The sequence below is a fragment of the Cricetulus griseus genome, chromosome 3 (assembly GCF_003668045.3).
Source record: "Cricetulus griseus strain 17A/GY chromosome 3, alternate assembly CriGri-PICRH-1.0, whole genome shotgun sequence".
In the NCBI taxonomy this organism is placed as follows: Eukaryota; Metazoa; Chordata; class Mammalia; order Rodentia; family Cricetidae; genus Cricetulus; species Cricetulus griseus.
In genome coordinates, this window is record NC_048596.1 from 269,084,028 (window position 1) to 269,100,135 (window position 16,108).

Below are 16,108 nucleotides of genomic sequence, written 5' to 3' on the forward strand. Positions count from 1 at the left end.
TTGGTTGATGAATAAAGCTGTTTCGGCCAATGGACAGGCAGGGTGTAGCCAGGCAGGAAGTATAGGCAGGGCTACCAGACTAGGAGACTTCTGGGTGGAGGAAGATAGTGAGTCGCCAGAAAGACACTATGTAGCTGCCGAGGAAGACCTGGGCATCACCGGTAAGCTAAGAATTTGTGGAGATACACAGATTAATAGTTATGGGTTAATAATTAAGGGAGACCTAGCCAATAAGAAGCCTGAGCCATCTGCCAAACAGTTTATAATTAATATAAGTCTCTGTGTGCTAAATGGCTGTGGAACCAGGAGAGACAGAAAATTCCATCTACATGCCACCATGCCTGCCTTCACCTGGTGCTAGAGGTCCAAACTCAGGTACTTGGCTCTTTCTCTAGCCATAAGTTGGTCATTTTACAAGCTCTTGGTAAACGTTTGGATTTTTTTAAGGCTTATAATTTAAAATAGGCTTTGGATCAAGCAAAGAATTCTCCAGAGACCAAGGGAAACCTGATGGTCATTTGATCCCATTTTTGTCCAGGTCAAGGCTTTTTGGCTTTGGCCATGGACTTTGCATAGGAGAATTTGCTGCCGTGGGGCATCCTGGGCACTGTAGACCTGGCCCAGATTCTACCCTCCAGATAGCAGAAGCAACATCAGATCAGCAGACACAGTCCAGGTCTTTGCCGAGAATGGCTGAATTGTGCTGAGGCCAAGGGGCAGAACCATGACTGTGTCTAACAGGAAGTATCCCCAGACTGTACCCACTGCTCAGGGACAACATAGTGCTGAGTCAATCAATGCAGATAATTGTCATCCCAATCCTGAGGACCTGCTAGCCCCAAGAGCCTGTCCTGCCCTGTGTGGACAGGGACAGTGGCTATGCTCAGGCTGAAGACTGCCTTGCCCTCTGGAGGGAGATGTGGGTCTTATACTACACCCTTATGTGAGAATTTAGTGTCGCAGCTTCTCCAGGGGGCTGGGATGGGGAGACGCTGTAACTGCTCAAGCATGAGGACCTGAATTCAACCCCAGAACCCATGTAGAAAAAGCCAGGCATGCTGATGCAGGCTTGTAATCCCAGCACTGTATAAACCAGGTGTGGTGATGCACACTTGTAATCTCAGCACTCAGGAGGTGAAGGAAGAAAAGTTGGAGGTCCAAGGTCATCCTTGGCTGCATAGGGAGTTCAAACTAGTCAGGCCTAGAGACCTTGTCTGGTTGTGGAGGTTTATTTTGTTTGTTTTGGTTTTGGACATGGTCTTAGTATGTAGTGCTGTCTGGTCTGGAATTTGCTATGTAGACCAGGCTGGCCCCAGACTCACAAAGATTCACCTGCCTCTGTCTCCTGAGTGCTGGGATTAAAGGCACATGCTTGGCCTGAGACCTTGTCTTAAAAAAAAAAAAAAAAAAAAACTTTTTGGATTAAAAAAAAAAGTGTATGTCACACTTCTGCAGCCACCTACCTGGACGCTGTGGATGACATCCTTAAACTGCTGAGAGCGCTGGGTCCATGTGCTCACCAGCCCCATTGCCCTGTCAAAGTTCTTGACATACTCGCCATACATCTTCAGGAATGGGGCCAGTTTCTGCAGGATGTCTCCAAGTCGAGGGTTTGTGTCCCTGTGTGGAGAAGCGTGGTCATCAATGAACAGTCTAGGTGGAGTAGTGCTCTGATGGTAAGCGTGTCTGTCACCCTCTTGGAGCATGTTTCCTCCCAGAGTGTGGGCTGGACGCTAAAAGAGCATTTCTCTAAACACCTCAGTAGCACCAGCTGGGGCCCAGAACCCAAACAGAGGGAGGGTCTTAGCAATAGTGCTGCCCTTGAGTGGCGGGCCACAGTTATCAAAGATGGGTGGTGAAGTGACATTCTAAATGAGCACAGGTTAGAAATGGTGGCTCCATACACTGCCGCCAAAGCCATGGAGAAAAGGGAGGACTTTGCAGGACCAATGGTGAAAAAAACGTCTGACTGCGCTGAGTGAACAAGGAGAGTCTAGGAAGTAAACATGTTGTGCAGTTATTTCCTCTCCATTAAAACACCCACTCCGGGAAAGGGAGGCTCCTTAAGACTCAGGTAGTAAAACTTACCAGCCTCAGGAAGCCACCAAAACTTCATGAAGCTCCTGAAACTTACACGATTCAGAAGGCCTCCCACCTAAGGTCATACAAGCGGTAGCAATTGCTTGGGAGAGACTTTTCATTCTGCCAAGCTGCCATCAGGCTGTGGGGAGCTCCAGGAATGCAGCTGTCATGATACCTCCCCTGCTGCAGCCACCTTGAAGTCACCCATGCTCACTGCTTCAGCTAAGCTGGGATTGGATGGAATCCGTTGGTTTTACTTTTTGGTCTATCATTAGAGCCCTGTCTTGGGTAAGTAGTATTGTTCAAATCTCCACAGGAAAAATCAACATAGTAATTTTTGATCTTAGCACTCCTTTTTGGAGATTTATACTTATTAATGACAAAACCCAAGAAAAAGGGCGTCACTTGGTACTCCTATGAAACTGTGCACAAAGGTTTATTTTATAAATTAAACAACTAGGGATGAAAGGCAAGAGGCCCTGTGTCATCCTCATTTACAGGACTACGGAGATACTGTGAGGACCAACAGGTACTCCAGAGCATGGAAGGAGAAAGCCTGCGCTGCCAGACATCAACTTTGTGACCACAAGTCCACACCCGGCTCTAAACACCTTCAGGACACAGTGAAACCTGCTCTGCAGTTTCCGAAGATTCACAAAGTGGCGCAGCCACACAGAGACAAAGATGACAAGACAAACATCCCCAGTCACCCAAGGCAAAGTCAGGAGACATGAGGGGCACACAAGCCCTGCAAAGCAAGGCAGGCAAACTTCAGGCCTCCCAAATGCAGGGAGCGCGCAGTAAAAATTGGCAGGCCTCTCCCGTGTCATGGCACTAATAGTGGCTTGCAGCTTATGCTGAAAATAGGCAAAAAGCTGAGGGGCACAGAAAGGAGAGGACCTGGAGCCACTGCTGACGAGAAGGTCCTTTTAAAAAGTAAGGTAGGAACAGGCTGAGAGGGAAAATAGGCCTGGCATCACTGTTCATCTCAAATGTCAAATCTCGTCTAGGCTACATGCTGAGAGACACCCAAGGCCCAGTCAAAGCCACCAGCCTGGGAGAGACAGGGCTAGGGTTGAAACAAGAATCTCAGGGAAAGGGGGCACCCAGGCCTCCAGGAGACAAACCCCCAACCCCAAGAACCTGTCAGGCTTCCAGGCAGATGAACTCAGGTTTGGGGGTCCTATGGATGGCCATGACACACTCACCACTCCTCTGTGATCCTCTTCTGCAACTCGGGCAGGAGGAACTGCCCATGGAAACGGTAGATGGAAGAGATGTTGGAGAAAATGCCAGTGGTGACTTCTGGAGGGATCCCTGCTTCTGTCAGCTTGGTGCAGAAAACCTGAGCACAGAGAAGCCCACAGTGGTCACTGACTGGGAGCCAGCCAGACACCTGCCACAGGAGTGGGCTCTTGGTTTCCTTTTATTTATTTATTTTTTCTAACCTTGAACTCACAAAGATGAACCTGCCTCTGCCTCCCAAGTGCTGGGATTAAAGGTATGCACCACTACCACCTGGCTTGCTTTTTAATTAAAAAAGTTTTTAATTAGGTGGCATGCCTTTAATCCCAGTACTTGGGAAGCAGAGGGAGGTGGATCTCTGTGAGTTTGAGGCCAGAATGAGTTTGTACAGAATGAGTTCCAGGATAACCAGGGCTACTCAAAGAAACCTTGTCTCCAAAACAAAAAAGCAAAGACCAAACAAACAAAATTTACTCTGTGTGTGTGTGTGTGTGTGTGGTGTGTGTGTGGTGTGTGTGTGGTGTGTGTGGTGTGTGTGTGTGTGGTGTGTGTGTGGTGTGTGTGTGTGTGTGTGTGTGTGTGTGTATGTGTGTGTGTGTGTGTGTGTGTGTGTGTGTGTGTGTGTGTGTGTGTGTGTGTGTGTGTGTGTGTGTGTGTGTGTGTGTGTGTGTGTGTGGTGTGTGTGTGTGTGTGTGTGTGTGTGTGTGTGTGTGTGTGTGTGTGTGTGTGTGTGTGTGTGTGTGTGTGTGTGTGTGTGTGTGTGTGTGTGTGTGTGTGTGTGTGTGTGTGTGTGTGTGGTGTGTGTGTGTGTGTGTGTGTGTGTGTGTGTGTGTGTGTGTGTGTGTGTGTGTGTGTGTGTGTGTGTGTGTGTGTGTGTGTGTGTGTGTGTGTGTGTGTGTGTGTGTGTGTGTGTGTGTTGCATGTGCAGAGGCCAGAGAAAGACAGTGGTGTCCTGCCGTCAGTCCCCACCACATTCTCTTGAGTAGGGTGTAGAGCTAGGTTCGCAGTCAGCAAACCCCAGCAGCCCTGTCTTTGCACCTCCATGGTGCTGGGTTATAGATGTGCACTTTGAAAGGGTCTGTTTATGTTTAGGAGTGCTTTGTCTGAGTTATGTCTATGCACCACGGTGTTCCTTGTGCACTGGAGCCTTTGGATCTGGAGTTAGAGATGGCTGTGAGGCCCTACACTGGTGCTAGGGTCCAAACCCAGGTCCTGTGGAAGAGCAACCAGTGCCCCCAAACGCTGATCCATCACTCCAGCCCCAAGAATGCCCTTTTTACTTGGGTGCTGGATTCAAACACAGGACTTGGTGTTTACACAGAGAGCATGCGTGTTGGCTAGCATTGTGTCAACTTCACACAGGCTAGAGTCATCTGAAAGGAGGGGCCCTAAGCTGAGAAAATGCCTCCATAAGATGCTGCTGTGGAACATTTTCTTAGTGACTGATGGGAGAGGGTCCAGCCTGGTGTGGGTGGTGCCATCCCTGGGCTGGTGGTCCTGGCTGCTCTAAGAAAGCAGGCTGAGTAAGCTTTGAAGGGCAAGCCAGGAATCATCACTACTCCATGGCCTCTGTGTCAGCTCCTGCCTCCGGGTTCCTGCCCTGTTTGAATTTCTCCTGGCTTCCTTCAGTGATGGACTATGATGTAGAGCCTAAAGCAAATGAACCCTTTCCTCTCCAGCTTGCTTTTGATCGTGGTGGTTCAGAACAGCAATTGTAACCCTAACTAAGGCACACTTGTACCTACCGAGCCATCTCTCCAGCCCCACTTAGGTTTCTTTCATGAATGTCGGAGCCAGAATCCTCCAGCTTTAAGTCTTACTGAAAGCTTGCTTACAGCTGAGGATCACGGGTGAGGTAGGAACAGTATGAGGGATGGGTGTGACGTGTTTCCTAATCACCCTCTCAGGAGAAGGGGAAGGAGATCTTCTCTGGCTTGTGAGGCACAGGCAGGAGCCACACAGCGAGCAAGCCTTGTTTTCCTGGGTGCACAGCACCCGCTGGTCCAGCTATGGATGTTTTGTGTGTACACACGTGTGCAAGTCCATGTGGGTACGGGCATACATGGGCATAGGTGTGTGCACACCTATGGAGGCTAGAGGACAAGTTCAGGTGTCATTCTTCAGGTATCATCCAACTTGTTTTGCTTTTTTATTATTATTATTATTTCATTTTGTTTTGTTTTGACAAGGTCTTTTCACTGAGCCTTAATCTTGCCAAGTAGGTAAGATTAGACTGTCTGGCCAGCAAGCTTCCGGTATCTCCCTGTCTCCACCTCCCCGGTGCTGGGATTATAAGCATTAGCCACCACTATTAGCCTGGCGTATTTACATGAGTTCTAAGAATCCAACTCCGGCCCTTGTGCATGCAAGGCAAGCACTTTACTGACTGAGACATCTCCTCAGATCCCAGCATGCATTCATGTTCAAATGATGCATCCTCCATGAAGAAATGTCCCCCAGCGTGAACACACTGGGCTTCTGCCCAGAACCACAGCACTGAGAACAAAATATGTATTTTTCAGGCCACAATTCCCTTTATCTGAATTTTAGTATTTGTCATTCCCACTCTAAGCATAATACCCAAACAATTGAAGGGATTTATAGCTTGAATTCGGGGCATGGAGAGAAGGGGATTCCCAGCCCTGTGGACTACCTGGTCCAGCAAGTGCAGCCGCTTCACGTAGGCCTCCTCAGTGTGCAGGAGCTCCCGGGCAATGTTTAGCCGCTTCTGTGGGTCAGAGCACTGCAATGAGAAGGGAAGCCACTTACTGGGGGGGGGGGTGCATCTAACGAGGCTACCCACAATACACCAGGATGCAGAGAGAGCAGGAGGAGACTCCTGAGTCTCAGATGTGGTACTTATTTCTCTTAGATGCTATTTCTATGGAGAGTTCTAGAAAAAGCACAGCAGTTTCTGCCAATCTCCCCAAAGCCACTGCAGTCCAGATGGAACTGTTATGGTTCTGGACCATAGGGAGCAGGCCTATGGTCCAGTAGGGAGCAGCCATAGCAACCACATCAGAATCCAATGTACATCTGGGGTGCAGTTCAGTGAAAGAAGATTTGCCTACCACATACAAAACCTAGGATTCCATCACTAGTAACACACATGTACACATATATACACATATGTACATGTACGTGCCCTACTTAACTATGTAAAGATATGTCACATTTGTTTATGCTGCATATTATTACTTTAACTGTGTAAAGGTTGTTACATTAGTTTCTGCTGCCTTTGTTAATGATGTAAAGATGTTCCTGCCACATTGGTTTTTTTGGCATTTGTTAAATTATATAAAGATATGCTGCATTTGTTTCACCTGGCCTGTCTAAGGCACTAAAAAGTTGAGCTGTCAATAGCTGGGCAGGAAAGGGATAGGCGGGGCTGGCAGGCAGAAGAGAATAAATAGGAGGACTCGGTCATCCCAGGACTCAGGAGACAGGCAGACGGATGTCTGTGAGTTCAAGGCCACCCTGGCCTCCACAAGAGTGAATCAGTCTAAAAGAATAACAGAGCTCACACCTTTAATCCCAGCACTAGAGAGGTATAAAATGAAGACGCACAGGGTCTGATTTGAGATTCAGTTTCCAGACAGGGAGAGCATTAAGTCTGAGGATTCGTAGAGACAGGATGGCCATTTCAGCTTGGTAGAGGTAAGAGCTACTGGCTTGGCTGCTTTGTTTTTCTGATCTTCAGCTTGAACCCCATATCTGTCTCTGTGCTTTTATTATTTGTGTTCAAAACAAAACAAAACAAAACAAAAATCCTGAAACGTATTCCACAGTTATGAAGGCTGGAATTTCAAGATCAAAAGCACTGGCGGGTCTGGTGTTTGGTGAAATCACAAATCTCTGTGTCAAAATGGTGACGCTAATGCTTGAGCTCACAGTGTCGAAGGGTGGAGAGGTGAAGAGGGATGGATGCTGCATCCTCAAATGATAAAGGAACAGAAGAAACGGAACCCACAAACTCCTCCCTGATCCCCATTTTATTGTACAGTGCTGGGGATTGAACCCTGCCCTGAACACATCTTAAGGCAAGTACTCTGCATCTGGGCTACATCCTCAGGCTGTCTCCACTCCCTTCTGTGGGGACATTGACTCCATTCTCATTACTTAACATCTCCTAAAGGCTTAACCATGAAACAGACTATGATGCCAGCATCACCACATTGGTGACAATACTCTAGCAGGTGATTTTGGGGTGCATATTCAATCTATAGCAATGCCTTTCAGCATCCCCCTCTTTGAAATTTGGCAAGGAGCAAGGGAGAGAGAACCTCCACATCAGGGCTCCTCCCACGCCAGGGCCCTTCCACTCCGGGACTGCAGGGCAGAAACAGAAAGCTTGGCCAGGCACTGACAGGTCTGGCTCCTCAGGGCTCTACCCAGGGGACTTGGGACTGTGGACTCTGTCTTGCATGAGTAGAGAGCAGATGAACCAGGAACAGGCATATGAAAGCCTCTGAAAACAAAGGCCAGCAGCACACCAGGATTCCGGGTCCACAGGCAGATGCTCTGAGCTCCCAACTGTGTTGATGGGTAAAGTCTGGATGGGTGAAATTCTTCAAATGTTCCCATCCAGCCCAAACTAAAAGCAGCAAACAAAACTTATAAACCAGACAAAGAAGCAGGAGAATATGGCCCAACCACATGAATAAAGCAACCCCCTTGAAGTTGACCCTAATGAAATACAGATCTGGTACTTAAGGGAGTCAATTCAGTCAGCAAAGTCCTTGCCACATACGCACAAGAGCCTGAGTTCAGTCCTTGGTACTTATGTAAACAGCCAGTCATGGTGGCATTCATGTTAATTCCAGTACCGGGTTGGGAGAGCTGGGTAGATCCTTGGGGCTCTCTGGCCAGACTAATCAGTGGGCACTAAATCCCAGTGAGAAACACTGTCTCAAAAAACCAAGGTGGACCAGGCAGTGATGGCGCAGTCTTTAGTCCCACCACTGTTGAGGCAGAGGCAGGTGGATCTCTGTGAGTTCAAGGCCAGCCTGGTCTACAGAGTGAGTTCCAGGACAGCCAGAGCTGTTACACAGAGAATCCCTATCTGGAAAAAAAAAAAAAAAAAAAAAAAGACACCCAAGTACACATACATGCGTGTGCAACCCACACACACACACACAGACACACACACACAAAGTTCTATGAGTTACTTGATAGGGGAAAAATCTGTCATAAATGTGCTAAAAAGAAAATCAAGAAATGACATATCAGCAAGGAACACCATCAACAGGGCTAAAAACAAAACCATTAAAAAGAATGAAGAAGACATTCAGGAGTTGAATAGCCTGCGGAGCTCATTTACAGGCAAAAGAAATAGCAAACTTTAAGAGAAGTCATTCGAATAGATAAAATTGTTGTGATCTCTACTTTTTATTTTGCATGTATGGGTGTTTTTGCCTGCTTGTGTCTGTGCACTTATGCATGCAGTACCCGTGGGTACCAGAAGAGGGCATCATATCCCCAGACATTGGAGTTACTGATGGTTGCCAGTAAATGGTAACTGAACCCAGATCTTCTGCAAGAGCAACCAGTGCTCTTAACCCACAAGCCATCTCTCCTGCTCCCAAAGAAGTCACTTAAAATCAATCAGTGAGAAAAACCAAGAAAGAATGAAGAAAAGTATTAAGGATTCTAAAGGACTTTCAGGACATCTTCTGGTAGACCAGGATCTCCATCTGACAGTCACAAAGGATAAAAGACAAAAGTCATTTGCCGAAATGATAACAAGACTTCCCAATCTTAGGAAATAAATGAACACACAAATCTAAGAAACTCAAAAGAACAGCTGGACGGTGGTGGCCCAAGCCTTTAATCCCAGCACTCCAGAGGTAGAGGCAGGCAGATCTTGGTGAGTTTGACGTCAGCCGGGTTTACAGAGTGAGTTCCAGGACAGCCAGGGCTGTTACACAGAGAAATCCTGTCTTGAAAAAAGAAAGGAAAACAGGAAGAAAGAAAGGAAGGAAGAAAGAAAGAGAGAGAGAGAGAGAGAGAGAGAGAGAGAGAGGAAGGAAGGAAGGAAGGAAGGAAGGAAGGAAGGAAAGGAAGGAAGGAAGAAAGGAAGGAAGGAAGAAAGGAAGGAAGGTCAAAAGAATTCCAACTAGAATAAGTAACCAGCCACCTAGTTCATGTTTGTAATCCTGACACCCATGAGGCTGAGGCAGGAGAATGGTGAGGTCAAAGTCAGCCTGGGCTACACAGAGAGGACCCTTTGACAATAACAGAGGAGGCAGCATACAAAGGCACCCTATGATAAAAAGATCTAAAAGTCAAAGACAGCATTAAAGGCAGCAGGAGAGAAATGGTTGGTTTCATGGGCAGGAGCTTCCACGGGATTTCCAGATGCTTCCTCCATGGAGCCTTTGAGGGCCAGAGGGAATGGACGGATATATTGAGTGCTGAGAGAAAACACTGTCTGCCAACGCTATAATGCCAGGTGAAACTGTCCTTCTAAGACAGAGAAACTAGGAATTTCCCAGAAAGGGGCTGTACAGCTGGCTCAGCAGTTAGGAGCACTTGTTCCCCTTGCAGAAGAACCCGGCGTGACTCCCAGCCTCAACATGGAGGCTCATGACCATTTGTAATACAGTCTCTGTCCTCTGTCAGTACCAGGTGTGCGTGTGGTACTCATTCATACATTGCAGGCAAAACATCCAAACTCACAAAATAAAATAAATCTTCAAAGAATTTGTAAAGGCTTTCCTGGAAAAACAAAGGCTGAAAGCGTTTACTATTATTAGACCCACACTCCAAAAAAAAAAAAAATTATGAAATGAGTCTTGGGACTGGGGAGAAGGCTCTTCAGTTAAGAGTGCTGTTGTGCAGCCGGGCATTGGTGGAGCAAACCTTTCATCCCAGCACTTGGGAGGCTGAGGCAGGTGGATCTCTGTGAGTTCAAGGCCAGCCTGGTCTCCAGAGCGAGTGTCAGGATAGGCTCCAAAGCTACACAGAGAAACCCTGTCTCGAAAAACCAAAAAAAAAAAAAAAAAAAAAAAAAAAAAGTGCTGTTGTGCAACCTTGAAGACTGAGTTCAGACACCAGCGCGAATGTACAAAGCTGGGTGTCTTACCCACACCTGTAACCAGATCCGAGGGGCCTGGAACAGAAGGATTGCTGGGGTTTGCTGGCTTCAAGCCTGATGGAGAAAATATGAGCCCCACGTTCAGGAAAAGACCCCATCTAAAAGCAAAAAGCAAAGAGTGATAGAAAGGACACCTGATGCCAGCGGTGGTGGTGCACACCTTTAATCCCAGCACTCAGGAGGCAGAGGCAGGTGGATCTCTATAAATTTGAGGCCAGCCAGGTCTACAAAGTTACAAAGTGAAACTCTGTCTCAAAAAACCAAAAAAAAAAAAAAAAAAAGGACACCTGATGCCTTCTTCTGATGTAGGTATGTACAGGGACATGCAGTTTCTCCCCTACACAACACAGACTCATACATACTGTGGTGGTTTGAATAGAAATGGCCCCCATAGACTCCTGTGTTTGAATGCTTGGCCCATAGGGAGTGGCATTATTAGGAAGTGTGTCATCATGGGGGAGGGCTTTGGGGTCTCCTATGCTTAAGCTATGGCCAGGGTGGCACACAGTCTTCTTCTGCTGCCTGTGGATCAAGATACAGAACTCTCAGCTCCTTCTTTAGCACTATGCCTGCCTGCGTGCCACCCTGCTCAGACTAAACCTCTGAGACTGTAAGCCACCCCAGTTAAATGAGCCCCACGTTCAGGAAAAGACCCCGTCTAAAAGCAAAAAGCTGTGGTTGCTGGTGGCGCACGCCTTTAATCCCAGCACTTACGAGGCGGAAGCAGGTGGATCCCTGTGAGTTCGAGACCAGCCTGGTCTACAGAGCAAGTACCAGGACAACCAGACGACCAGAGCTACACAGTGAAACCCTGTCTTGAAAAACCAAAACGGAAAAAAAAAAAAAAAAAGAGTTGCAGTGGCCATGGCGCCTCTTCACATCAATAGAAACCCTAAGACACATACTAATAGCAAATAAACAAGTAAATACATCTTTGGGGAGAAAAGAACGGCAAAAGAAGTCCTTCAAACAGTGTGTCCGTAGCTGTTAACATAACAGTGCTAGTAGCTGTCTGTCTGTATGTATGCTAGAGAAAAGGGATCAGCCATAGAGGTTAAATGATCTGCTTGTCCCTTATCAGTACAAGCTGGGTCTTGGACACACATTGTATTGAATGTTTTATGGTCTAGCCTTTTCAGTTGAGGCACTTTTTGGACAAACCTTTGTTCTGGTTTGAGGGGACCTATTACGGAGGTTCTGTGTTTGGTTCAGTGTTTGTTTTGTGGGTGTCTGCCTCATCCCATCCCTGAGCTTTGAAAGTAGACAGATGGATTCCAAACTGAGGTGTGGATTGTACTAAAGGAATCATTTGCAGTAGCCATAGACCCCTTTCCCACTAAAGAAAGGGGAGGGCAAAGCCACCCACGAGACAGGCGAAAGTTAAGTTGCTACAATTCCTTGATAGGAATTTCACCTTTGCATTTTGTTGCTCTGTTTCCGGAAATAACTTGAGATGCTCGGATTTGTCCCTCTGCCTTGCTTCCCACCCATTCTTTCACTTAAGAAAAACAAGTCATCGTTGCAGAGGTCTCTGTATTTTGCAGCTGCCCTTTTGTAAGAAGCACTTTTCCCAAATAAAACAATTTAAAAAAAAAAAAAAGGAGTCCTTCAAGTAGAGATGATAAATAGGGCTACAGATATAGCCCTGTCGGTAGAGCACCTGCCTAGAGTGCAGGAATCTCAGGGTTTAATGCCAGCATCGCGTAAACTGTGTGTGGGTGTGAAGCACATGCCTTCAATCCTACCACTTAGAGCCTAAGGCAGGAGAATTATTAGTTTGGGGTCATCCTGGATTACACATTCGCAGAAAGATTTAACAATAGAAACATTGAATCTAGGGGACTGGAGAGATAGCTCAGAGGTTAAGAGCACTGACTGCTCTTCCAGAGGTCCTGAGTTCAATTCCCAGCAACCACATGGTGGCTCGCAACCATCTGTTATGGGATCTGGTGCCCTCTTCTGGTGTGCAGATATACATGGAAGCAGAGTGTTGTATACATAATAAATAAATAAAATCTTAAAAAAAGAAACATTGAATCTATCTTCAGTGTTCTGTAACATATACAGGTAAATTTGTGAATCAGGGAGGGAGAGGTAGAAAATACTAGAGCTTTGTCAGCATCAAAATGAAACACTGTAGATTTAAAATGTTTTAGTAACAGCAAGGGTAACTAGAAGTTTAACATCTATGAATATGCACAAAAGTAAAAATAGAAGGTATCAAATTACATCATCACAAATATTGATGAAACCAATGCAAAGAAAAATGATTGGGAAGAAAGAAGAGAGAAAGAAAGAGATGAGGTATAGACAGCAACCTTAGGAGCAGCCTTTACATCTTTCCCCATTAGTATTGACTTAATATGTATTCTTCGGGAAAAATACATAGGTCACATGAACTAAAGACAGCTGAAGCTGGGTGTGGCAGCACACACCTGGAATCCCAGCTAGAGGACTGAGAGTATGAGACAGCCAGGCTATGAGGCAAGTCCCCAGCCAGCCTAAGGCAGAAAGTGAGTCAGTCCCCCTCTTCCCCGATCCAACACCATGCAGGTGGCATCCTGGGGCACCAAGAAGCAAGCAAGCAACAGTTAATTATGTTTTGTTTGTTTGTTTGTTTGTTATTTTGAGAAAGGATCTCCTGTAACTCAGATAGGGCTCAAACTGCCTGTACAGCTGAGGGTGAACTTAAACTCCCTCTTTCTTAAATATGTTGTTGTGGAATAATCTTTTTGTATACTGTGAATATTTGTCACTCTGATTGGTTTAATAAAAAGCTGAGTGGTCAATAGCTAGGCAGGATTTTCAGGGCAGAGAGGACGCCGAGAAGAAGGACAGAGATGGAGGAGGCAGGAAAGCAGGGGCCATACAGAATAAAGGTAATAAAGCCACATGGCAGAAAGTCAATTAATAGAAAGGGGTTAATTTAAGTTATAAGAACTAGTTAGGAACAAGCCTAAGCTATCGGCTGAGCTTTCAGAATTAATAATAAGTCTCCATGTCGTGATTTGGGAGCTGGCAGGAGGGACAGAAAAATCTACCTACATATGCTACTCCCAAGAAACTCATTTTGTATATTTGCATACAGGAACACACATGATGAAAGTGGGGAATGATAGGAGAATATGTCCTATGCAAATAGCAACACCCCCAAAAAAGTGAGTGGCCTTATTTTTAGCAAACAGAGTAAGATGTTTGTCACTAAACCTGGTGACCTGAGTTCAATCTTTGGGACCTACATGGTGGAAAGGAAAGAACCCATTTCACAAAGCTGATCTCTGACGCCACACCCCCCCTCCACACACTAAATAACCATGTTTTTTTTTTTTTTTTGTTTTTGTTTTTTTTTGTTTTGTTTTTTTGTTTTTTTGTTTTGGTTTTTCGAGACAGGGTTTCTGTCTCCTCGCTCTGGAGACCAGGCTGGCTCAAACTAACAGAGATTCACCTGCCTCTGCCTCCCGAGTGCTGGGATTAAAGGCATGTGCCACCAACCAACGCCCGGCAAATAACCATGTTTTTAAAAATTAAAAATAATTATAAAAAGCATGATAAAAAGATCACCAAGAAGATATGACAACAATTGAAGTCAACTGTGACACCATTGGGTGGAGAACTAACCAGCAACAAATTAACAGCTAGAAGCCTTGCTACCCATCTTTCTGTAATGGGCAGAACATCCAGACAGAAGATCAGTAGGCAAACCCAGGTCTTGGACACCATCATACACAATGGTTCACACAGCAACACATGATAGATCATGTGCTGCACAAAAAAAAAGTCTTAACAAAGAGAGTTGAAATTATTCAAAATATCTTTTTCAGTCACAACAGAATAAAGCCAGGAAATGGAGAAAATCCACAGATATAGGCAAATTAAGTAACACCGATGCATTCAGGAGGCAGGGACAGGGGATCCCAGGGCAAGCTGGTTAGCTACATGGTAGGTTCAAGAAGAGATCCTGCCTCAATACCTATAACGGAGAAAGGTCTAGGAAGACACGCAGCACCAACGTCGGGCCTCCACACGCCTTCCCACACAGGTGCACATACGCCTGCCTTCTTAAGTATGCCCCCACACATGTGAACACAGACACGCAAAAGACAAGGAAAGAAGTGCTGGCATAGCACTTATCTATCACGTACAAGGTCCCGGGCTCCATTCCCAGCACCAGAAAATATATATATATATAGAGAGAGAGAGAGAAACAAAATCTTGAAACAACCTAACTGCACATATTGAAAAACTAGAAGAGCAAGAGTAGGCTAAGCCCAAGGCTAGGCTAGAAGGAGGAAGGAAGTAAGAAAGATCACAACAGAGATAAAAGGCAAAGAATGGAAAAACAATTTCAGAAGAGTAACCAAGCCAAACTTGGTTTTCTGAAAAGCTCAAGAAAACTCACAAAGTTTATCTAGGTTACCTTACAGAACAGAGAGAAGACTCACTTACTGAAGTCAGAAATGAAAGAGGGGGTGGTATTGTTACAAATGGGGATGTGAAGCAGAAAAGGATATAAGAAAATGAGTGATTATGTGCTAACAAATTGTACAACCTAAAAAAAAAAAAAGAATCCTCAGAAAAAAGGGAAATTAATAAGGACATTGAATCAATAATCCCAAACTTTCCACCAAGGATAAGGGACAGGTGGCTTCACTGACAATTCTACCAAACTTTTAAAGGAGAATTAATAACTATCTATGAAACACCCCTACACACACACACACACACACACACACACACACACACACACACACACACATACACACACACACACACACACACACACACACACACACACATACCAGTGAGGAAGAAACCACATTCACTTGTGATGCATGAGCACACCCAAGGTATCTGAGGCCCCTCCCAGCCTTCTCTGGTAGACTCCATCCCAGACATTCCCCTTGTGTGGAGTGAGTGTGTGGGTACATTTCCTGAGCACAGGTGTGGGTGTTACACACTACAAATCTCTAGTGCTGTCCAGGCACCCTGTGTTTAATGTGGAGGAAGGGAAGCTTACCTGAGTCAAGCCGACATTCTCCTCTGGCCTGGAAGCGGTGATCTTAGGATCAGGCTCCTCACCCACACCGCTATCTTCCTCCTCCTGGGGGGTGGTGTCTTGTGGGACCTGGCTGTCCACAGCTGTCTCAGGGTGTAGCCCCAGTATGGCAGGGCCTGGGGAGCCCTCACTGCCCTCTTCACAGGGGAAGTTCTCACTGGCCACACTGGATGATGGGCTGTCAATCCCACTGTCCCTGTTGGGGATCTTCATGGCGTCACTTGGCTCACCCAAGGAGCTGTCCCCTGCAGAAGCCGGGCTGCCAGGAGCCCCTAGGTGGGCACCTGGCCCAATGGGAAGTACTTGAAGCTTCCCCAGTGGAGAGCTTCTGGGCCCAGCACCAAGAGGAGCAATGGTTTCTCTGGGAGTTGAGGAGTTTCTACCCAACTCCATCTTCACAGCCAAACTCCCTGGGCTCTGCTAGGAAGCTGGTCAGGGACTTCCTGTTGGAGAGAAAGATGCCTGATCAGTACAGTCACTGAATGTAGCCCCCAGAGAGTCAACCTCAGTCAGACAACAGGACAGGCTGGGGCTGTGTGGGAAATATTACTTCACAACACCCCATTGGCTTCAGTTGGGTCCTATCCAGACAGGCTTTGAGAGAATGGCAAAGGGAATGTGTTTCATCT

General features: G+C 46.3%; 1 protein-coding gene across 13 annotated transcripts in view; it reads right to left on the minus strand.

Annotated features, from left to right (window-relative positions):
* Window positions 1-16,108, minus strand: part of Fgd3 (FYVE, RhoGEF and PH domain containing 3) — a 63,504-nt gene that overhangs the window by 25,427 nt on the left and 21,969 nt on the right. For 12 of the 13 annotated variants that reach the window (XM_035442965.1, XM_027409956.2, XM_027409951.2 and 9 more), the window contains 4 exons: window positions 15,441-15,922; window positions 5,981-6,070; window positions 3,291-3,427; window positions 1,464-1,620 (listed from right to left, as the gene is read on the minus strand). In XM_035442965.1, the coding sequence (XP_035298856.1) occupies window positions 1,464-1,620; window positions 3,291-3,427; window positions 5,981-6,070; window positions 15,441-15,872 (816 nt within the window). In that variant the 5' untranslated portion in view covers window positions 15,873-15,922. The remainder of the gene's footprint in view (window positions 1-1,463; window positions 1,621-3,290; window positions 3,428-5,980; window positions 6,071-15,440; window positions 15,923-16,108) is intronic. The other variant, XM_027409958.2, reaches the window with a different exon arrangement.